Source organism: Ambystoma mexicanum, chromosome 9 (assembly GCF_040938575.1).
Source record: "Ambystoma mexicanum isolate Mex_15411 chromosome 9, UKY_AmexF1_1, whole genome shotgun sequence".
Taxonomy (NCBI): Eukaryota; Metazoa; Chordata; class Amphibia; order Caudata; family Ambystomatidae; genus Ambystoma; species Ambystoma mexicanum.
In genome coordinates this window covers 348,095,250-348,119,838 of record NC_090931.1, presented here as the reverse complement: position 1 = coordinate 348,119,838, position 24,589 = coordinate 348,095,250, and the positions used below count along the sequence as shown (strand labels likewise).

General features: G+C 41.6%; 1 protein-coding gene across 1 annotated transcript in view; it reads right to left on the bottom strand.

Moving 5' to 3' along the window:
* LOC138487326 (autism susceptibility gene 2 protein-like) overlaps positions 1–24,589 on the bottom strand; it is a 2,615,289-nt gene that overhangs the window by 1,632,522 nt on the left and 958,178 nt on the right. Inside the window, exon 2 of the mRNA XM_069613925.1 lies at positions 816–1,022. Within this exon, the coding sequence (XP_069470026.1) occupies positions 816–1,022 (207 nt within the window). The remainder of the gene's footprint in view (positions 1–815; positions 1,023–24,589) is intronic.

Below are 24,589 nucleotides of genomic sequence, written 5' to 3'. Positions count from 1 at the left end.
TTTGGGGGGAAGGAGGCACCTCTTTCTATGTGAAAATAAATACTGAACACCATAACCCCAGACGCCAAAGCGATCACAAGTCACCGTTTCATACTCAAGTTGTTTCGGACCTGGTCCAATTCGGTCCAGCGGCTTTCGCTGTGCGGTTCAGGCAACAATTGATATTTTTTGTTTATGGGGAAATTAATGGGGACTAGGCTGAAAGTGCCTTTTTTTGTTTTCTTAACAATTTCCATTCCACAGCGAGGGGGGGGTGGTCACCTACAGAATTATCCGCCACATTTCAGCCCAATACGTCATCCAAGTCAAAAGTTATTAGAAATTCCTTTTATCAAGTTCCTGTCAAACTCAGTACTCACCTGAACTATAGTTAAGTGACCGCCACACTATAATATACATATCACCTGAAAGTGGCACTATAGAAACCGATAGTTCAACCGGTATTACCATATTATTAAGAGCGACAATAACAATGTGGGCTCATGGAGTGTGAAATTGTAAGATTTTGGAAAATACTATGGCATGACATCTTTAATCAAGCTTGTCATCAAGTATATGAAAAATTAATATCCAGCATACTATGTCATTGTTATTATAAACATATGTGGCAATCATTATAATACTTTAGATCCAATGAGCAGAAGCATGTTGCCACATTACAATGAATTATATGAGATATTGGATTTATGATTCTACGAAAAAATGTGTTACCATAAAATTCAACTCTACAATCAAACTACCTGGTACTCAATTCCTATATAATGTGCATATGTTTGTAGAAAATGTATCACATGTTCTAAAAACCAAGGTCCTACCGGTCTGTGCCTTTTCTGAAACCTCTTCTTCCCGAACTGTTGACACAGATTGCGATCATTTTCACGGTCCGAATTGTAGTTGTAGTAGTTATGTCTGTTTTTCCTTGGTTGACAGTTCAATCCATTGGTGAATCCTTTCAGTTTCTTCTTGCCAAGCTGGTTCTGGCGCTTTTCTGAGCGATCCAGGGGTGCAAGGGCAATGTCCTTCTGGAAAGAGAGGAGATTACCATTTAAAAATAAGTTATAATGTTTCCAATTACACATTTGCGTGCAATCTGCTCCACAATGCCATTAATGTCATAATCAGTACCAATATGAAACGGACTACAATCTGTGATCGAAGTGAGTGGGAACGGTCGGGAACAGTGTTCCACTGCTTTTATTATTTTCTGTTTACCATTCCTTTACGTTTACGACCATATTCACCATTCTATACAGAGGATGTGTCCATTCATGTCCTTGTGCAAGTGTAAAGTAGTTAATATTTGCTTAGACTATTGCAATGCACCTTGTTGCATGTTGCACTATGCTTTCACCTACCCTCTCCCCTGCCGAGACCACAGTTCCACTACTTTTTTCGGTACACTTCTACCACTGACTACAATTGTGCATAATTTAGCGTATGTTATAATATGAAGTTGCCTACAGAGCATCATCAACTAAGCAGGCAGACCACTTAGAGATATTAGCAAAACAGGTCATATTAAGCACAGCTACAATTCTCACTCCCAGTGTTTATCAAACTCAAGTGTAGTGATTTGTGGGTTAGCAAGTTTCAAAACTGCCAACAATTTTGGAATAACTGCATCCACCTTTTTTGAAATGACACTTGTGATTTGTTTCGAGGATTTGGCACTCTGACACTCTTCCAGGGCCTCAGTACAGAGCACAGTTGTGATAGTCCATAGGCTGCAAAAGCCATACCCATGAATGTCCAATTGACCCAATGATATACATCTCCCCTGGGGAAACATGCATCATTGCTGTCCACCTCTGCTTCTGAAGCTAGAACACTCTTCATCTTTCTCCATTGCATTGACACATAGCCCATTCTCAACTTGCCTCTGTACTCTGACTGAGTCAGAGTTCTTGTAGGATGGGCAGTTTCAATAAAGCCATAAACAACAACCTATGAAGAGGTTGGATGTAAATGTTGCCTGTTGGGACAGATGGGAGTCAAAGTACACACACCATGTTTATGTTGTGGTGAACATAATCCACATTACCATTCAGTTAAAGGGCATGGCTCTCTCTGTTGTGTCCTGGGTCCCCATCACCAAACAGAGTCTCAAGCACGAGACTGGACGCTGCCTTGCGCAAGTATCAGCAGCTTTTTGATTTGAAGCTAGCATAAGCTTAGAAGTAAGTTCCGCACATGCCGGGAGGACAGCTGGGTACCCTGGCAATGATCTGGAAGACGTGGTAGATGAGCAATATGTGTGCAGTAAAATGATTTGTACTTAAAGTGCTTGTTTGCTTGATTCCTTAAATTTATTTTTTTCCCAAAATACTTTAAAAAAACACTTTATTGCGTAAATACTCTCGACTAAATGTGCAGCCACCTAGGGTTCCTCTTTGTGTGGTTGGGACCTCTTTTGCAGAGCCTACACAGTACTGCATACCACTATAAAAACACTACTAATAATACATTGGATGTCTTTGAAGTACATGCTGCAAAAATGGCTTTTCCTCCCTGATACTTGAGGAGAAATGTACAGAATAGTCAATATAGGCCCTTCTGTGCATTTCATTGCAAAGGAATATGGTGCTCATATGAGATGTCTTGTTTTTCACCCACATAGGTTTTTCCCCTCACAAAGGGATGTGCTAGGGCATCCCTTCCCATATGGGCCAGAAGCTTATAACACGCTTACTGTGATATTGACATTATTACTTCCACTTTTTGGGTGGGGTAAAATACTGAGGTGTTTTATCTCATATTCATGTGGACTACTGCATGATATGATAAGATAGGTTATTTATAACGCACTTAATACCCAGAGGTTTATCAGCGCTAACCCGGGATCATACCTGTGTTGCTCCGTGTCATCTTGCTTCCAAGGCGAGCACTTTGCCCCTGAGTTATCCTCTCAAGTATTCGCTAAAGTATTGACTTCATTTGAAGTTTGGCAGTAAATCAGCAGGAAGTCTGCCATCTACCATTTTCTGTTTCCAATACTCGGTCTTGTAGCCTTATCACAGACTTACGACTGGTGGTATGGTGGTGTAAATCCCCATTTTAAGAGTCTACAGCACTCCCTGGGTAATTTCGGTGGATGTATCAGGACTGATAATACCACAGAGTAAATCCACTGATTTTTAGAGGTAAAGTGGAGGATTTGCCTTGAGCATGGTGCTGGAAGTGAATCCTTCACTTTATCTCCAAACCCAGAATATGGCGGTGCTATGAATGTGGTGGTAATTCCTTTACTGGCCAAATAAATTGGCAGATATAAGATTACCAACACCTTTTGACCACATGCCGCGGAACTCGTAATGAGACTCTGCACGTTGTAACTTCTGCATGCCCTAAAATCAAGCGGTTGGTAAAATCAAGCAGTATTTGAAAGACTACCTGCTTTAAGCACTACCACCTCACATCATGAGGACTTATTTGTTGGTTTAACTTCTGTATTATTGGGTTTTGCTAGCTAATATGGCCCTGGCTGTTATTTTGTTCGCAGTGATCACCAAAGAAATGATTTTCATTTTTTATTTAAAATATTTGCAGAGCACTCTCTCAGCTCAAAGTGTAATGAGGCATTCTACTAAAATGTTGATTTTGAACACAATGGGGGTCTTTACAAGTTTGCCAGTATCCCGTCAGTAATTTCAACAGGATACCTGCAAACTGACCCTATTGTTTCTGACACCTAATATCCCGGAATTTCCAGGATATTACAGGTGGAGGAAAGGGCAGTAAATCCCCATTCCATAGATTGAGGGGATTGCTGGTATTCCTGGCACTGGTACTACCAGTGCCAGAAATACTGGCAGATTTTTTGCCAGTGAGGGCCTGATTTAGCACTAGCTCTTCGCTGGAAGTAAATAAGTAACCCCTAATGACAAACTTGTAGTTTGCCGGATGGGGGAAATGGCCTTTAATGACCCCAATATATATATTAAAAACAAATAATAGTAATTAAGAATACAAACACACTGTGCAACTACGACCAAATGGAAAAGAATAAAACAAAAACAAAAAACATTCCATAAATGTTCCTAGCATAAACATAGAAAATATGTTGCTTTACTCATGTATGTATCTAGGTATGCATGGGATTTGTTATTTATGATGCACACTTAATACCGAGAGGTTTCTAAGTGTGGAACTGGGGCTTTATCCTGTATTGAACCTGTATAGCTCCTCATCCTCTTGCTTCCAAGACAAGCACGTTGCCCCTGAGCTATCCTGCCGAGTCAATCCCGATATGCAATTGACATTATGTTCTTTGAAGCGTAGGGTCTACAGGTCCTTCGTGACGTGTCAAATGTGAAACAATTAGTGGATGATTACTATAAAATAAAAATAACATTTATACACGCTTTTGTCTCTAGTAATTCTTCGGGGCAATATTTGAGAGCTTGAGGTATGGCATCTTTCTAATAGGTATTTGTTGGTGACCCAGCGGGATCTCCTCCCGTATTAAAAAAGAAATTGTGCTGTTGGATGCATCAACAGAAAGTGTGTCTCAGCCACAAAGCACTTCATCCTAAAGCATTAATCAATCTCTGAAATTACATCAAGAGCTAACAGCTTTGGGGATCCCTGAGACCAGCTGATACATCACTGCTCCCCATCTCGAAGTTCTCCCTGCCGACAAGCCGACGCGCCGATGCGCAGAGTCGGATGAAACATACTGCCTTTTCTTTTGCGGCCCTCAGACATTGGATTGCACTCCTCTACTAGACGACTCTTGCCATCCTCTAGGGGACATTGGCCTCCCGCTCTCTTGTTTACCGATCTTCCTTTATTTGCTCCCAGCCTTTATCTCCTGCCTGGAAACACTCTCTGCGCTCTGAAGCGACCTTCCCGGTGCATGGCCATGCTACAAAGGAGCGTTAAATAAATGTATACAGACCCGGAAAGCTTTAAACCTTGATCTTTCATAGCGTGCTTAGCAATGCTCACACAACTGATGCAGCCTTGCCCGCTTGTGCTCTTCCTTGGCCTGTGGTTGAGATTATAGCAAATTATGCGCATACCAATGTTGATTATGCCCAAGTAGAAGTCTTAGTGAACATAACGAGACTCTCCCTTTGGGAGCCGTCAGTTCACGGTGAACTTTCTTAAACTGCATGCAGTCGTTCAGCTAAAATCAATAGGAACATGACTACAGAGCAAGCAGAGGATACGGCAAAGCTGCATCACTGCATTCAACTGAGAGCCCCTGAAACGCTGACAACACTCTCCTCCTTATTTGTAGTCCCTTTGTGTTCGTGTCAATTGGTGGGGAGCATTCGAAGTAATTTATGTTAAAAACATATGTTTCGTGGGTTTAAAGAGCATTCTCTCTGCTTGATTGAATTGCAATGATACTATTTCAATAACATTCTTACTTTCTTGCATAGATTCTGTCATGTTCAGATACATAGCACACTAATAGTGATCAAACGTTCAAATTACAATTTGACTAAAGACCTCATCTTGAGTAGGGTTTATATCCCAATGAAAGGACAGCATCCACCCTGTCTTTGATGAAGTTGTGATTCTGGATGAAGTGTCAAAAAGGTTGATGGACTCATGCGGTTTTGGGGTTCCCAGCTTTGTTGCACCTTACACAGCAATGCTGGCTGCCGTGTACATGCTTTCGAGCAGACATTACATTGAATCCCTATATGGATTCCGCCTGTTTTTTGATGTTGTAAAATGCAGGCACACTCTATAAAGACTTAAACCTCTCTGCCCATATTAAAATGAAATGCTGGCAGAGAGGCTGGCATCTTTCATGCATTCAGCAGGAGCAACAGGAAGAGTAGCATTACATTGCCAATGGAGCTCAGTTGATTGGTATCGTGTGATCTTCCCGTGGATGCATTCAGCAGGAGTAACAGGAAGATTAGCATTACATTGTCAATGAAGCTCAGTTGATTGGTATTGTATGGTCTTCCCTTGGATGCATTCAGCAGAAGCAACAGGAAGAGTAGCATTACATTGTCACTGAAGCTCAGTTGATTGGTATTGTATGGTCTTCCCTTGGATGCATTCAGCAGAAGCAACAGGAAGAGTAGCATTACATTGTCACTGAAGCTCAGTTGATTGGTATTGTATGGTCTTCCCTTGGATGCATTCAGCAGAAGCAACAGGAAGAGTAGCATTACATTGTCACTGAAGCTCAGTTGATTGGTATTGTATGGTCTTCCCTTGGATGCATTCAGCAGAAGCAACAGGAAGAGTAGCATTACATTGTCAATGGAGCTCAGTTGATTGGTATCGTGTGATCTTCCCTTGGATGCATTCAGCAGGAGTAACAGGAAGATTAGCATTACATTGTCACTGGAGCTCAGTTGATTGGAATTATGTGATCTTCCCTTGGATGCATTCAGCAGGAGTAACATGATCTTCCCTTGGATGCATTCAGCAGAAGCGACAGGAAGATTAGCATTACATTGTCACTGGAGCTCAGATGATTGGTACTGTATGGTATTCCCTTGGATGCAATCAGCAGTAGTAACAGGAAGAGTAGCATTACATTGTCACTGGGGCTCAGTTGATCGATATTGTATGATCTTCCCTTGGATGCATTTAACAGGAGCAACAGGAAGAGTAGCACTACATTTTCACTGGAGCTCAGTTGATTGGTATTGTATGGTCTTCCCTTGGATGCAGTCAGCAGGTCCAACAGGAAGACTAGCATTACATTGTCACTGGAGCTCAATTGATTAGTACTGTGTGGCATTCTCTTGGGTGCATTGTCACTAGATCTCAATGGATTGATACTGTATGATATTCCATTGGATGCATTCAGCAGGAGCAACAGGAAAAGTAGCATTACATTTTCACTGGAGCTCAGTTGATTGGCATTTTATGATCTACCATTAGATGCATTCAGCAGAAGCAACAGGAAGATTAGCATTACATTGTCACTGGAGCTCAGTTGATTGGTATTGTATGGTCTTCCCGTTGATGCATTCAGCAGGGGTAACAGGAAGAGTATAATTACATTGTCACTGGAGCTCAGTTGAGTGGTATTGTATGGTGTTGGTATTGTATGGTCTTCCCTTGGATGTATTCAGCAGTTATAACAGGAAGAGTAGCATGCAACATTACATTGTCACTGGAGCTCAGTTGATTGGTATTGAATGATCTTTCCTTGGATTAATTCAGCTCCAGAGTCCTGTTGTGATCCGTGGGCGAAGCAGAGTGCTTAGCAATGGATTTAATTTTTGACTGATAGCCGGTGGGGTGCTCTTAGGGTAGGTTTTTTATGTTCCGTCCTATAGAGTCTCAGTAGTAATCTTGCTGCTTTTTTCCGTATGACTTGAAGTTTCTTTGCAAAGTAATCCAGCATGCCAAGATGTTTGCTGTTGGCATAGTCTATTATTAATAAACAACACATATGACACCATAGGTCATGTGTGGGAAGTTGTGAAAGGCATTGTTTGCCTGAATGAATGCAGATGATATAATCATTTCTTAAATAAGATGTTGACTTGTATTTCTAGGTAACGTCCATTTTGGTGTTGTTATTTTTTACTTGTTATTTTTGAGAGTGTGTTACGATTCCAATAATACTGTTTTTTGTTGTATTTCATGTTCTATTAAATGTTTAATAACAGGTTAGGCTTATAGCTCACATTCTAACCTTAACTTTTACAGAGGATAGTAACCTTAAGTCCATCAAACGAAAAGCACTTTTTCCAATTGATTTACTCATTTTCTTTGAGGGAGTAGTGTATAAATTGGATGTAAGTTATGTTTATGGATGTATTTGGACTAGCAAGGTTGCAATGGCATAATATTTTACAAATTGTATGTGTGTTATTTTGATGGGTGCAGATCCATTTGGGAATAGACTCCATATAGTTTGTTGAATGTACAGTAAAAAGGGTTGGTCGTTTCGTGCTACATTGATATAGCGTTGGTAAATGCCAAGCACTCTTTGCAACCTGGTACCTGTTTTATGCTGCACAGGAGCTGAGGGCCTTCATAGCAGGCAGATTGAGGACATCGGAAATCTGGAGCAAGGCTGCTGGCAGGAAGATAACAAAAATGATGTGTGTGTCTGTGTATGCAAGACTTTCTATTTGTACATGGGTGGTGAAAGAGAGTGTATTTTGTTTGGGTGTGCACATGAATGGGCGAACATTTGAATGCTGTATGAGTGTGCATCTTGAGTGAACGTGAGAGAGAATGAAGAATAAATGCCCTAAGAGTTATCATATGATACGATATGATAAGTAATTTATAAGGTACCTGTACACAAGTGTTTCAAGGCATGACAAGGAAAGGAAAATAGAGGAAGGACAAAACAACGATCTTACTAGGCCTTGTGTCACTTAGATCACGCAAGTGCTGGAGAAAGAGGGGGGAAGTGTCAGGGGGGCAGAGGGAAGGGGAGATTGAAAAGAACTCTTGAGTGCTGTCACAGAGATAGTTTATAAATGCAGAGAGTACAGGGACTGTACAGTTGCAGATACAGTCCCTAAGTGGTTGGGAGCCCAGAGGCAGTGGAAGGGCAACTGGTCGTGCAGGAGCCTGGTTCCGTAAGTTCAGTGGGTGGCCAGGTAACCAGTATACACAGCAGACAGGGACATGAGCAAGGGAGAGAGACAGCAGAAGTGAAAAGGAAGGTCTTGAATCCTTCTGGAACCTTAGGTGGTCCTGCTCAAGTTTGACAGAGGCAGGGAGGCTGTTCCAGAGGGGGCCACAGCCGTCGACAGAGAGCTACCCCCAACTCTCTGCTTACAGAAAAGTCTGACCCTGAGAGAGTTGGAAGTGGATGAGCGGAAGGGCTCAAGAAGGAGGATGCTTAGGAAGAGAACATTGGACGTAGTGTGGTCCACGGCCTCAGAGAGCCTTGTAGACGATGCAGAGGGTCTTGAACTTGATCCTTGCAGACACAGGGAGCCAGTGCAGAGATTTCAGGGCTGGAGAGATATGATCCCTTGGATTGAGGGCAAGGACAAGTCTTGCAGTCCTGTTCTGGATTAGTTATAAAGGGAGAAAAGTAGAGGCAGGTTGATTTAGAAAGAGGCTGTTGCAGTATTCCAGCCTGGAGAGTACCAGGACTCTGGAGACAATAATCTTCTGGGGAAAGTGATACACGGAAAAAATACATCTGAAGGGGTGCAGCTGATACTGTGACTTCTCAAAGACATCAGAGATGTGAGGATCGAAGGAGAGGGTGAGGTTGAAGATGACACCAAGGTTCTTAGACTCACAGAAAGGTGCAGGTAGAGGGCCACGGGCGGGCATCCAGAGTGAGAGGGGGATGGCTGGAACAGGTGCCCCAATGATGAGGATCTGAATCTTACTGGCATTAAGCAGAGATCATTGTAGGCACACCATTTGTGAATTGCAGACAGACAGTCAGGTATGAGAGAAGGAGCAGAAGAGGCTGAGGGGAGACTGAAGGAGAGCTGGGTGTCATCCGCATAACACTGAAAGTTAGAAAAGAAGGTAGAGATGAGGTGGACCAGAGGTGGTTGGTAGTGGTTAAAGAGCCAGGGAGAGAGGTTAGACCCCTGTTGTACACCACAATTAGAGAGAACGAGAGAGAGAGAGAGAGAGAGAGAGAGAGAGAGAGAGAGAGAGAGAGAGAGAGAGAGACAGACAGAGACAGAGACAGAGATAGAGACAGAAGAGAGGAAAGACCCCAATTGGACCTCTGAGGGTCGATCTAAGAGAAAGGAGGTCAACCAGGCTTGAGCCTGACCAGAGATACCCAGGTTGTCACAGTGATGATTGAGAAGAATAACATGGTTGACTGTGTCGAAAAAAGAAGATGATAGAACAAGGAGAATGAGGACAGAAAGAAGGTTAGAGTCAAGATTAGAGAGTAAGTCTTCACGGGTGTTCAGGAAAGCAGCGTACATGCTTCTGGCCGCTATGAAGCTGTACTGGTGTTCATGGAGACAAAGAACAGATTCAGTATGTAGATTAAGCTGAGCGATGGCCAGCTTTTCCAAGAGTTTGCCCTGGAAACGAGTGATGGAGATTGGGCTACAGTTTGACAGAGAGGAATGATTGGCAGAAGGCTTCTTAAGGAGGGGGTGTACACGGCAGTGCTTAAGAAGGGACGGAAAGGTTCCAGTGGCAAATGAGTGATTGCAGAAATCGTCCAAGGCTGGAGCAAGGGTGGCGATGTGATTGTTACTAACAGGCTCTTTATTCACTAACTATACATCAACCATTTTAATACATGATGAATCAATATAAAAAATAATACATCTCAAATATTCATAAACAATATAAAACATTCAATGAAATATAAAAACAGGAATGTGTGCATGCATAGATAACATATATAGATAACCCTAAAATCAAAAAAATTGATAACCCCTAGTATTAGAAACGTATTGATGAAGTGTAAGAAATTGTAACATACGCTGATTTGTCATATCCATTTTTTAGGGTTATCTATGTATGCAAACATTCTTGTTTGCATTTTTTATTGAATGCTTTATATTGTGTATAAACATTTGAGGTGTATTTTTTTTTATATTGATTCATCGTGTATTAAAATGGTTGATGTATAGTTAGCAAATCAAGAATCTGTTAATTGATAGGACTCTAGCGATCCCCTGCGAGCTTGGAAGGTATGGATTGGGGGCACGCATTGTGATGCCATTTTTACTGAGTATCAAGGGTAAATACTGCATCATGCATGTTTCTACATGCCAATTGCCAACATTGGTGGGAGCAGTCTGGACATATTTATTTACTATGAAATTGTGCTGAAAATACACAATAGTTTTAAAAAATCTGTAACACACTGGGTAACGGCTGAATTTTTTCACGTTTCAGAATGCTCTGACCACTGTTTATATAACCATGATAGATATGTCATCAGCATTTGACAATGTCGGAAGAAATCTTTTGTGGAATAAGATGAAGAATATGGGAATTCCTATGGTACTACTATACTGGTTTATCAAACTTCACACCAATACTTCCTACAAAATTAAAATCCCAGTTGATGGCAGAACTACCAAGCCAATCAGAACATCTATTGGTCTTAAGCAAGGCTGCAATCTTGCGGCAACATTTTTTAATCTGTACCTTTCTAATCTTGACAAACAATGGTATCACACAAACCTGTTCTCTGTCAAAATTGGCTTGTTGCGCCTAAAATGGGTAGCGTTCGCAGATGATATTATCATCTTCGATCCTACTCCGGCTGGGCTTTAAACAAAACTTCTACTTTTTGAGGAATTTGCAATCGCGCACAATCTGACTCCCAATCCTGCAAAAACAGCCATCATGAAATTTGGCACTAAACAAAACAGTAAGGGATACCAGTGGCAGATTATGAAAACTCAAATCTCAAGCATTACCAGCACAATTTATCTGGGATATAATCTTTCAGCACAAAACTCAATGAAAGCATGGACAGCATTAATTAAAAATAAGATGCAACCCCTTCTGTCCCAACTAAAAAGGATCCATGCAAAATATTGTAAATTCTCACTAACACCGATGATTGATTTTTTGGCATTAAAAATTGAAAGTGTCATCTTGTACTCCCTTGATATGTGTTTAGGCGACTTGAGTGCAATCCTAGATTCTATGCAGGGGTCACTAGTAAAATCTGCAATGCATTTTCCAAAGTCCGTACCAAATGCAGTAATAAGTCATGAGTTTGGGTTTGTGGCATTATCTGGACATTGGAAATGTAGACAATTATCTTGCTATGCAAAAATTAATTTCCCACCAAAGAACTCATTATATGAAGACATGAAAAGCATATTGGACTTTTCCACATCGGCTTCTTTTACCGAATACCACCTTAAAATGCAACATCTATTGAATGACCTGTGTATTACCATTGAAGATGTCCACCAGCGTCCAGGTTATGCTAAAAAGAAGCTTTTTGAACAGGACTGGCGTCTAACAATAGAAAGAATAATTACTTACAAATTGTACAAAGAATATGGCGCATATGTCAAACAATGTATCCCAAGATTTGACCACGTTGTTTTATTTCCATGCAATCACGCTAGAAAAGAGCACATATGGTACAGGTTTAACCTATATCACACTAGGGAAAGAACCTTAAATTGGAACGACAAAGAGAAAATCAACCAAACTAAATGTCATTTCCCCTTATGCGACGAGCCCATCAAAACTATGAAACACCTCATTCTTGATTGTCCTCACTTTAAACCAATGAGAACTAATTGATTGATGAAATTTGTAAACATGGATTATGAGGATTGTCTTCAATTCTTATGGGCGAGAATGATGCAAAGTACGCATAAACCCCTTATATTTAAATTGGTTAGCCTGTGCAAACATATAGAAAAAGAGCTTCTCAGTTTTAACAACTAAAGGATATTAACTGTTGTGATGTGTTATTTCTAATTTATTTTAAGCTGTAATGTGATGTAAAGTTTATTTTTTCAGGATAAGGATGTAAAATGCAAATGTAAATGTAAGTGTAAATATCTTATTGACTTTTTAAAATTTTTGTAAAAGTTCTACATTTTGTAATTGAACCATAAAAAAAAAAAATGCTCTGACCACTAGAGGCATACTCGTAATCCAATCAAAACATCTGCGATCAATACAGGAAACATTATCAGTCCACTAGAATCCACCGACAAGCATTGCATGACATTCAATCATTATATAGGGAGGAAAGCTACTATTGCAATATATTTCACATCATTGGTAATGTTTTATTTGGAAAATAGGTAAGGTCAGAATGTCAATATCATCTTAGGTTATCCAAGCTAACATCACACAGCATTAAATACACCTTTGTGTGGTGATCATAATCAGAAGCTGTGGAATCTAATAATATTCCATGGAACGTCTCATTGAATTTTCAGAAAAGGATAGCACGTTGGAAAGCAATGAGGTCCCTAGGAACAGCTGCTGATTAATCTGGATGCTTTCAAATTGGTTCACTACGTATTTTTATTTCAACAATATGTATAACCAAACACTTCTATTGAATGTATTTTTCACAGGTTGGTGGAAACTTACTCATCCTGGGTGGATCTTCCATGTTCAAACTAAGGCAATGAAACAGTGTTTCTCTGTAAACGGCTCATCAATGACATACTTTGCAGTTGAAGACCTCCCACCTATCTCCCACCACTCATCTCTTTTTTGCCAGCATTTCAATTGTCATAAAGCCACCTCGTCTCTTTTTCATCTGGTCATTAGGATGGTGTAATTTTGATGTTTTTTTTTTCCCGAATACATCGAAATATATAGGGGGGTTGGAAAAGTATATATATGGGGGTGGGGGGATCGGGAATAGGTAAAACAAATCAGGTTTTGGGGGGAACCCCCAAAAATAAAAATACATCAATTTCGATGAGTTTTCTCGTTAAAAAATACTCGGAAAAAAGCCCATCGAAATTACACCCATTGATGAAATGACACAGAACCATTAGGAGTGCCCTATCAATGGTTCCATGGCCATTTGCATCTCTTTTCCTGGAGTGCTTAATTTACTCACTCAGCAAAGACAGTCTTTTCTTCCAAGCGGTCTTTGCTATGCATCTGGAGCAGGTTATCAACGCCTTCGTTATTGGTTAAATTCCTCCCAAGGGGCACACTCATAGATATTCATTAGCTATTTATAAGGCTTTAGGGCAGAGGTCCCTCCTGGTAATTATTCAGTATTTTCTAACAATCAATCAAAATGTGTCACTTCGATTTTGGGGCCATGTGTGAGCATATAAAGGCCGCCCACATGAGAAAAGGCACAAATTGAATCAATGTGTTAACAGATTAACAACGCACTTATGCATCAAACAGATGGCAAGGGAAAATATCACAACAGTATGACAGAAGAGAAAAGACAAGTTCCCTGGGAAATCAAGTAGATGTAATTGTCTGTGCTCTGGTTGATATCCTTTTACCAACTGCAATTATTAACCTCATGACCTCGACTTCAAGTGCAGAAATCAAGCAAAGTCAGTCTTGTATTTGTTGGTGGAGACCCTGTGCAGGATACAGGCCTTTCCAACAGCCTAGATGCCGTGGGCCAATCAGGAGGACTTTCTTGTGCACCTCATTGTGAGCAGAATCAAGGCAGGAGAGAAAGCAAGTTAACAATCGAAAATCACCACAGCAAGAAGCTGATAACCCTCTGGCACGTGTGGGTCTCTTGGGGGATCCATAGTGGGATTGGGTGCCCCAGTGTTCGAGCTTGTGTGTGTTGTCTTTTTCAAATCCCCCCTGGAGACTACCACCCCAGTGTTGCACCGTGCTAATGAAACACGCATCTTCTATCAGCCCAGTGACAATTCCACATAAAGATTTCTAGTGTGTGCTTTTAGGTGCAGCTGAAGCGTCACATATAGGCTGAAACTAATGCATTACAGTGCAGGTAGGAGTTAGATGGCATGTGAGGAGGGAAACACAGCTTGTGGGTGTTGTTTGGTTATTTGCCTACCCATTGACTGCACATAGCCACGCTAATCCCTATGGCCATTTCTGCCCCTCCCCTCCCAAATCACAATCTCCTGGGATCTCTTTGATCTTGTTCTATCAAGCAGTAGGATCAAATGTTGGCCTGTCAGTATTCTTCTTAAGTATTCTACTAAGATTGTATGGTTTAATTGCAGCTCCAAATGGCTATTTTTGTAATAAATATGCTTGAACCAAGTTTGCCTTCAGCCACTTGATTTCGATCTCTCCCTTGCAATGAGGTCCTTTTAAAATAAGAAATGACTAAGTCAACATTTTTGGCTTGTGTTATTAGATAGGACTTTGCCAGGGGTGCTGCCATCACATGTACACTCCATGTTTCAGAAGTTGCCATCTTATGGACAGGAAGTACCCTTATATCAATCAGTGCCAAGCAAATGTGCCCACAGTTGCACAAAAGCCCAAACTGTTGGCTTTGCCAATGCTTGTTTTTAAATAATTTTTAGCATTGGCTGGATGCCACTGAGACATTGGTTATATTGTAAGCAGTTATTCATCCCCCAATCACTGTGGTTATTTCTAAATGTTCTGGTTACTTCTAACCATTCTTATTAAGATGAATGTGTTTTATTGCTATAGCAGGACTGGATAGCAATAATCAGAGCAATTCGCTATAATCACTGGTACTGGTATTGCCTAGAGGGACTGAAAGGAAGTAAGGAGCCAAGAAGGCTTTTTTTTCTGCTACTGTTAAAAAAAATGTGCAGGTGGAAACATCAGAAAATATCCATGTAAGTTTTCCAATTCCCCTTTTACCCAGGATTCCTTAACCCCTTAAGTGCCAAGGACCCATAGGCTTGCATAGTAGCCTCGCACTTTGTGTAACCTCAAGGATCCAAATGTTGCTGCCCAACCAATGCTGGATGAAAGGTGGTGTTGCTCTGCTGATAAGATGCTGCCCTGCCAGGTCCACTACGCTGAGGTGAAGGGAAGCTGCCCAGTTGATTGGTTACTGTCCAACAGAATGGTCCCAGTGCAACAAATGATACAAGTGATGTTATTTGTGCATTACGTTCATCTCTTTTGAGTAAGACACCCCCCAAAACAGGGCTCTTTCCGAGGACTTCAGGCAGAGTAAAACCACGTGGGGAAGCCTACTGAAACCATAATGAATTAAAATAGTACTTGAGCCAAAGTTTAGGAGCTATCCAGCTACTAAGCCGGGCAAACAATGAAATGACTTGGGATGTCTTGGACACGAGTGGGACATATAATGAATAGCAACATGATGCTTTATATGCCAAACCACACATTGGCCCTCATAAGGACCCAGGCAGTAAGGGGTTTACGCCGGCGTAAACCATGGCGCCCCTTACCGCCTGAGTACGAGTTTGTTAATTACGCCACCGTAATTTACGGTGGCGTAATTAACGGCTTCCCCACTCCCATTATGCCCTATGGGGCCAGAAATGGGAATGGGGAAGGGTAAATGGGGATTGGGGACTTACCGCCCCGCCAACCTCGGAATGGGGCGGTAAGTCCGCCAACCCCCATGGCGGAGTTGGCAGTTTAGCGCCATGGACCATGGTGCTAATAGCGCCATGGTCCTCCGCCAAGGTCCTAATGAGGGCCATTGTATAAACACATAAACAAGTTGTTTGCATAACACGTGAAGCAAATCAAACACAGTGGCGTCTTGTAAACTTTTTTATTGGAGGGCAGTAAATATTTCCCATGAATGTGCAAGTGCGACCAAGCACAGCGGGGCCAACCAACCAACCAATAGGGGCTGTGTAGGATTTTCCGCTGAGATATTTTTTTAAGTAATTGGTTAACATGGTGCATTTTACAGCAAACATTTTGGAACAATTTGGTAAAATGTTATGCAATCGATTTAGTTGGGTAACGCATGTATGCAAAAAAAACAATAGATGTCAGTCACAAACAGTGCCACAGGATAATTTCCAACACATTTTCATGCTGATTTTGGGCCACACTATATGCCGGTATCCTGCCAGGCTTTGACATGAGTACTATTTAATTGCACAAAGACAGTAGCTAATTTGTAAACATTAAGATCCCGATTCATGGAATAATCTGTGCGGAAAAATCAGGACTTTGCGTGCCAAACTGCGTGCGAAATCCCATTTGTCAATTCATGGAATGAAATGCGCTGCACTTTTTTGTAATTTGTATGGACTTCACTTATGCCCGGCATTTCACTACGAGAGGCCGAGTGCCTTGCGCAAGACACCCTGCAGAGCCTGGATGTGGCTTGCGCACAGGGCAGGTTAGGAGGCGGAATACAGAAAATGAGGAAGCACAAGGGAAAATGTGGGCATTACGAGGGACAATCCGCAGGCAGTCCATCGCACGCCCACTATTGCCTGGAACGATACGTATTCATGGATCTGAACGTGCAACCTCTCAGTAGGGAAATGACCATTTAAAGCCCTCATACAATCCGCCACCCAAAGGCAGGCATACAGACACTTGCACTTAGGAATCACCAACCGATCTGACTTAGGGGTGCACGTAAGCAGTGTAGCGGGGTGCAGGAACAGTTTATGGAGGTTTGCAAGCAGAATTTCCGAGTTTTACCCGAGTTGGGAAGTATGGTACGCATGTTGTCGGTTGCCGGTAACAGTTAGGGGGGACCCAGCGCAGGGTCCCCGAGATGCAGGCCAGCTTGCGGGAGACCAGACACACTTTTTGAAGGGTGCATCTATTCTCACCCAAGGGAGCATGCGAAGGTGTCTGTTCTGGCTGTTTTTGCTTTGTGTGTGGGCATGTCGGGGCCGTTCCGGTCGCGACTTGCGTATACGGTTACTTTGCACAACCCACTCCATGAATATGCGGAGCGTGCATTGTTTATTCTGCGCGCAGGCCAGCACAGTGTCGTTCTTGGTGTGCAGCCCTTGTGGCATGTATGCGCACTTTTCCATGAATCGAGCCCTTAGAATACAACAGAGAAACAGAGTGCAAATAGAAAGAGAGGTTGAGAGAGAGAGAGAGAGAGAAAGAGAGAAAGCATATTAGGTCAGTGTATGATACACCGAATAAAGCTAGAGCATTTTCTTTCACTTATTGCTGCTATATTCATTTGCATTTTAAGGAGGTAACGTATGGAAAGTTTCATTTATATTCATAAGTAATTCAATAAATAATTCCCCAACTAAGGAGCTTCTAGAAATTCATATCCGTGAAAGCTACAACAGGGCATTGTCTGCATTAAGACTGGAAGGAAAATATCTGATGGACACAAGTTTACACATTTTTTTCTAAAATAGGTTTTAAATCTGATGTGTTTGAGTGCATATGCAGATATGTGCGAGCTCAAGTGCTTTATTTGTTTGTTTGTTTGTTTTATTCACTTATAATGCGCACCAGACCCGAAGGTAGCCGGGCGCAACAGTACAGAAAATGCGAAGCTTAAGTTACAGGGTCGGGTCATGGGTTGCATGCAGTATACAGATACAAATACAATATATCACAGGTAGGCCGCAATTGCAATTTACACAAGAAATACATACAAAATACAATAAAGATAGTATATATACAGGCACTAGGTGAACGTTAGCTCATCGGCCAGGTGAGCAGAGTGAGGAGGTCCATAAGATCAGGGCGAACAGGATAATGAAGTGTATATGGTAGGGTTGTATGAGGATAAGTGGGCACCAATGGGCTATTCATTGGCAGACCTCAGCAGATTAATGTAGTTAGTTCTAAATTTCAGAAAGGGTTGCTCCTCACGTAGAGTGTTTGGCAGTGAGTTCCATAATTGGGCTGCTTGAACCTGGAAGCTGGTGCCCCCCGCCGGTGTGGCTGCATTCAGCATGTGATGTCCACCACTTCAATTACATGAGAAGAGGGGCCATGTAGGAAGCCATCAAGAGCATTGGGCACTGTACTTAGTACCAATTTAAGAGGACACTGTACTTAGCATTGATTTCCTCAAATCGTATTATATAGCTTCCAGCTTTAAAATTCTGTTCTTGAAAGAATAAGGGAGCAGCGTGCTGCAAAAGTTGCACGCTCGCGCAGGGTCTTACCAAATACAATCACACTATCACAGTACAACAGATAGCATCAGTTACCGGGGAAACAAGACTCGCAATGCAGCCCTTAGGACAGATGACAGAAGAGCTGTGAAAAGAGACAAGTATATTGTTCGCAAATCTTTGACTGGAAAATTAAAATGTTAACATTTGCTGAGTATGGCAATTAATCTGCAAACTTTAAAATGTGAGGTTATGTGTGACATAATAAACAGGTAACAGCCCACACTGGACGACCCCCTGGAAGTAAATACATGTTTACCTTTTCCATGGTTTATGCAATTGTGTAGCCTTCCCAAGCACCCTGTCAGTGTTTGCCAGTGTATGTGTATTCCTTTGGCATGGCTGGGTTGTCCATCCGTCGTGCACATTTTTAGTATGGGATAATTCACTCGGGGCAAATGGGTTTCACAAACGTATGTGTCAGGCAATAGTGAGGTGGCAGTGGTGATCAGTTATTTGAAGATGGTGGATCACTTGCAACTCTCTGGATCAGTGCCATCCGCGAAACCGCCACTTCAGGGAACCCCGATTTGGGTCAGATCATGATCTCGATGCTCAGATCGAGGCCAGCACATGGAGGTCATTTGAATGGTAAACCTTGCACATTTCAATATCTCATAATTTAATATCTCAGCTGAAACTAATCCCACGCACTGTCATATACACTCCAGAGAAGAACGCTCAGTGGTGTGGCTACAGTTTGTGTAAAGTAGGCGCTTTCGATGCCTACTCTATTCTCTCTGCGAAATCAATTCATATATGTATTTATTTATCCATTATATTTGGTTGACATCATTCACATATGACAAAAACACTGAAACACAATCAATTAATTGAAATGATGACGCAAACGTCATAACATTGCAGATTTTACACGATTATGTTTACTGGGCAGTAAACAGGCTATTTTGTCTTTTATGGTAGAACATTCACGCAATTTAGTGACATGTCAAGTACTCTGTTTGCATCAAATATTTGAAACAGTTCGGGATCATATGCTCTATTGTTTGTAGTGCTACCGAAATACAATTGCAAGTTAATGGGCCTGATTTACAAAAGTGATTTTGAATGGGAAATCCCAATTGGAAAATGATTTGTAAATCAGGCCCATTGTGAGCCAGAGTACATACTTTACGCCTCTGTTCTTTCTGCCTGGTCCACTTGACCATGCCTAACCTGTATCATGTTTTTATGCAGAAAGGGAGACTTTGAAGATAGCTATGTGTTGGAAATGTAGGCGACAAAAAGTGTTGTACATTTCTTGGACTCATAGAAAAAAAACACTACAAGTAGAGACACAGGGCTCACTTTTTATCACTGCCTCAAAAAACAAACATGGCACAGTCCATCTTGAAAGAAATGTAACAAACAATCCTTTAATCCGGAAAGAAAACTACCTGTTTGAAATGTCAACTTATTAAGCAAAATAATCAGTGACATTCTTACTGGGGAATATAGTTTGTGAAGAACAGGATAGTGCAAAGCTCCAGCCTAGATGAATAATTAATACAGCATTTAAGTTCCTTTTACAGAGGTTCAATCGGTGTTCTCATTGAAATCCAAACCAACATCCACATAATATCTACATTGTTTCATTTGTGGGTGTCACTTGAAGCTTGCCAATGGGCAAAGTAAACACAAGATGGTGCATGAAATCAGACCAGGATTAAGTGAAATGTATTAATTTAATTACAGCATAGCACAGTGGGATTTCATTAGTATGGTGACTTATTGTATAGTCTTTAATATCAGCTAAATCAGCATTTAAGAAAAAACTACAATATCCAGAGTGCTCCAAGTAGAGGCAAGCTAACTGCAATTACACTTCGAACACCATTAATGCATAGTATGAAACGTGGACATACAATAAAGTCTGAAGAGAGGGACCTAAACATCACCCTCATTACACCCATCCTGCTCTCAGCCTGTCGACAGAGAAGTGAGAGATGTACTTCGCTCGTAGCCCCTCCTCTCCGTTATCGTTGATGTATCGTAGTTGTGAGAGATGTTATTCGCTCAGACAGCCATTCAGACCATACCGAGATGATGTTACAGAGGATACTAGCCTGCATTCCATAGAGCAGGTCGACTGACCGTAGTTACAAGGAGCAGATGACATCACAACCAAGCTCACGATGTAGACACATTAGATATGAAGTACATATGCATCCATGCACACAGTTATGGAGATACTTTAGTTCATAGCAGACAGTCATGAAGGATATGCTTATGAGTCACATAGCTAGAAGACTGACACACATATATACTCTGTTGCTGAGCACGAAACCGGACAAGAATACATATGAACAGCTTGCTGATGCGTCATGCATTTAATATGGACAGCCATGCAAATCAAGATGGAAGCCACGGGTACATTGGAATTAATGGGAAAAGCTTTGAGACACAGAAAAAGCCAATAGGCTGACTCTGTTGAGGCTGGCAGGACAGGCTTCCAGTGCAATCACTGTGCACAGATCACCAAGGACACAGAGAGAAGGGAGGTTTCCAGGTGAGCAGAGGGACGGAGCACCTGCAAAAGCCCAAGCTAAAATTCTCATAATTGCAGACAGCCAGGCTCCATTTTGGGGACCCCATACACGTGACATGCCAGATAGTGCCTATTCTTTCAGGTTAGATAGGGATACCTATTCCCATTGAGCTGAAGGCAGTGTGATACACATGTAACACAGGTTCAAAGGCAAATGTTCTGCCTCACGGGCCTCTGAGAACAGAGAAGGTAACTTAGTGGGAACACGCAGGACCTTCAAAGTCAATCCCACTACCTTGAGTTGCTGCACTGAACTTGGTGTCTGGGCAATGTTCCAAGATTGAGAAAACCCTTTTTGTCCAATCCCTGTTAACCACTGTTAAAGACTCCAATCAAGCAGTCCCACTAAGTCAGTGCCTTGTCTGGAATTGCTCAAGGGAAGCCCTTATTTATATATTTTTATGTCCAGTTCGTGTACTCTGGATGACAACCCTTATATAACACCCCTCTCTTAGAATCCCCATGACCCCACTGAGCCAAGAAGTAAGTTTGTTTTGCAAATTTAAAAGGTTTATTTGAGAATTAAACAATATATATATATATATATATATATATATATATATATATATCGCACTTTTATAATAAATTCATAATTGATATCACACTTGTGAATATGAGCAGTAATCAGCAATAGGTAATCCTACAATAGCACAGTTCTGGTGACTTATGACTAGAACAGGGGAATAAGGTATCAGAGAAGGCTTTATGGTTTCAAGGAGATGCAAAGATGAATAAAAGGCAGTACAGAAATAAACTTGATATGATTTCAGCAAAAGATAATGTGATCACTTTTTCTTTGACAATTCACTCCCCCCCTATGCAATGTAAGGAGATGGAAGTAACACACACAATTCTCAGGAATACACACAAATACAATACAAAGTTCCAGTTCCCCCCAGCGAGCTTAGAGGAAAACAGGTATGATTTTAAACACAGGCAAAATCCTTTTAAATGTGGTGGCAATGAAGTGAAAAATATACTCACATTGCTTTTAATTCCCTCTAGAGGTTCAGGGTGGGTGACAGCTACTTTGTATTAGTTCAGGATCACTTTATCAATGCTCTATGAATGATTATCAGGTGGCAAACGAATTTCAGCAAAGGAAAGCAAGACGCTGCTATTTTGACAAGTGAAGAAATTGAGCCAAATCGTAAATTGCAGCAATTTTTCTGAGTGTGTCGAGCGCGATTACGGAAAAACTAAAAGGAGTGGCTTTAGGTTCGTCGGAAAGCTTTAAAATGACAGTTAAAACTCGCTCCTAGCACCAACGGTTCAAGAGATACGGACGATTTAGTGGAGGTAGATTTTCAAAATTGAAATTACAGTTTCAGAATGCAGATGCGCTTTGGAAGGTTTTGAATAGACAGGATGGACACGATTTCTAATGATGCAGTTCTAATAGGTTAAAATAGTTTGAATTAGATTATTTTAAACTAAGAGATTGGATTTGCACAGGCCTCAGGATACTCACTCCGAATTTTGGAAGGACTGGGCCTCGTCACGGATCTGGTCGACGGGTTGGACTGGACTTCTGGTGATTTCCGGTACTGGGTCCCTGGTTCTGGTCTGGTCTGTGGTTCTGCTAGTGGTTCTGGATACAGCATCTGGTCTGGTCTGTGGTTCTGGATTCAGCACTGCTTTCTGGATCTCTGGTTCTGTTCTGGATACACAAGATTCTTAGCAAGCAGCAAACAGCACAGCCCGGCTGTTTTATTCTGATGTGCCCCTTGGATATCTGGGGTAATCAGTTTGCAAACTTGTAAGGCCAGCTGAGAATACTTTAGCTTGCAGTAGGCCTTCTTGGTTCAAAGTTCTGTAGTCTGGAGTCTGGAGTCTCTGGATGTGAAATCTGAAGTCTGGATGTGAAGTTGTCTGTCAAAATGCTCCACAGAAAGTGAAAAAGAAAAGTCTCTGTCTGGCTTCCAGTGGCTCTTTTTATGTGTTTTGAAAATGGGTGGGTCGGCTAATTCTGCATGCCCAACCCTCTCAAGATTTGATAGGCCAAAGGATTCTTTGGTCCCTAATTTGAGAAAGGATAGTGTGTCAGAGTGATGTCAGCCATTTATGATCTATTGAAGAAACGCCCCTTTGCTTTTACCTTAGAAATCATTTTTTATAACTACACATATTTCCCAGATACACAGTTGTTTGACATTACATGTACATATTACAGATTACTTAAGGTACATTCTGGCCCAACTCTGATCTTCCTGGGGGCTTGCATTCAAAAATGACAACTTATTTTCGTTTTTAGTTGATTTACCAATATCGGACGTTTACCAAAAATGGCACACATGTACACCGCCTTTCTACCCATATTCCAGTAAATTTTCATTTTTCTAGCGTGAACCCCGTGTCTGCAATCTCCTTAATTCATAGGGTTTTGCCTCAGAACATCGTACGGAATTGAGTTTGGACTCAAATTGTAGGTACAATTTCCATTTTAAGGATCTCCAAATTGTACATTCCTGTCATCTGGTTACAATTAGTTATCAGTGTATTTGTAAAACATATATTTGACTTCAATTCAGTTCACTTCAGTGTTTGGGTCCGCCCCCAGAAACTTGGGAGTCAGGGATCACATGTCTCTTCTGCCAGGCAGAGCTCTGTTTACAGTCCACACCCAAATTAACATACCCAATTCAATTGCAAGAGTCTATTGTGTCGGCTGAGGTCAGCAGGCCAGGGGGCCACTCTGCATTTGGTTAGTATGTCCATGTGATCTCCTGGCTTCTTGTGTGTAGTTCTGAGGTGAGAAGGTTTCCCAGCCTCTTGCAATGTTAATTGAATCAGCCTGTCTTCAGGGAACAGCAGGTGTTTACATTTTTAATTAACCAAAAAGGCTTTGAAGTTTCCAGCTGTCTCAGGAGGCTGGCAACTCCTGAAGTACAGTTCTACTGTCAGAGTTTAGACTTCTAGTGCCGGCCGGCTGGTATTGCACCCATTTTTTTTAGGAGTTGTCATGAATTTGACAGGAGGATTTTGCTTGACAGCTCTAATCCTTGCTGCCATTGTTTTGATGGGCATCCTTACAGTAGAGTGGTGATGTGGAACCCCCCACAAGAAGGTTGAATCTTTAGGGTGGTCTTGTGCCCATGATTTTAGCAACTTGTTGACATGAATTAAAAACTGATTTTGAACAAATTGAAATGGACATTTTGAGCTTGCACTTCAGAGAAACAGCAGTGATTTCAAGGCGCTTTTGATCAAACAGGCACTGCTATTTTTCCTTTGACACCACCTTTCACCCCTGGCGCTTCCAGTCCATCACGCTTGCACTGGTGTGTGGCAGGTTAGGCAACCATTTTATTGTGCGCAAAACTGCGCGGTCCTCCTGGTTCTGGGATAGAATGATGGGCGGCGACAGCTCAATCCCCACATCTACCCAATCTATTGATTTAGTTTTGTTCTGGGATAGAATGATGGGTGGCGACAGCTCAATCCCCACTTCTACCCAGTCAATTGATTCAGTTTTTGTTGTCGCCTAATAATTCAACATGGGTCAAAACCCTTGACAAGTCCCCCAGCCAGACTGCGGTTTAATTTCGAGTCGAGGGGGAGTCGGGTGCAAAGGATGTTTTGATCCACGCGCTGGTATGTCCGCATCATCTTC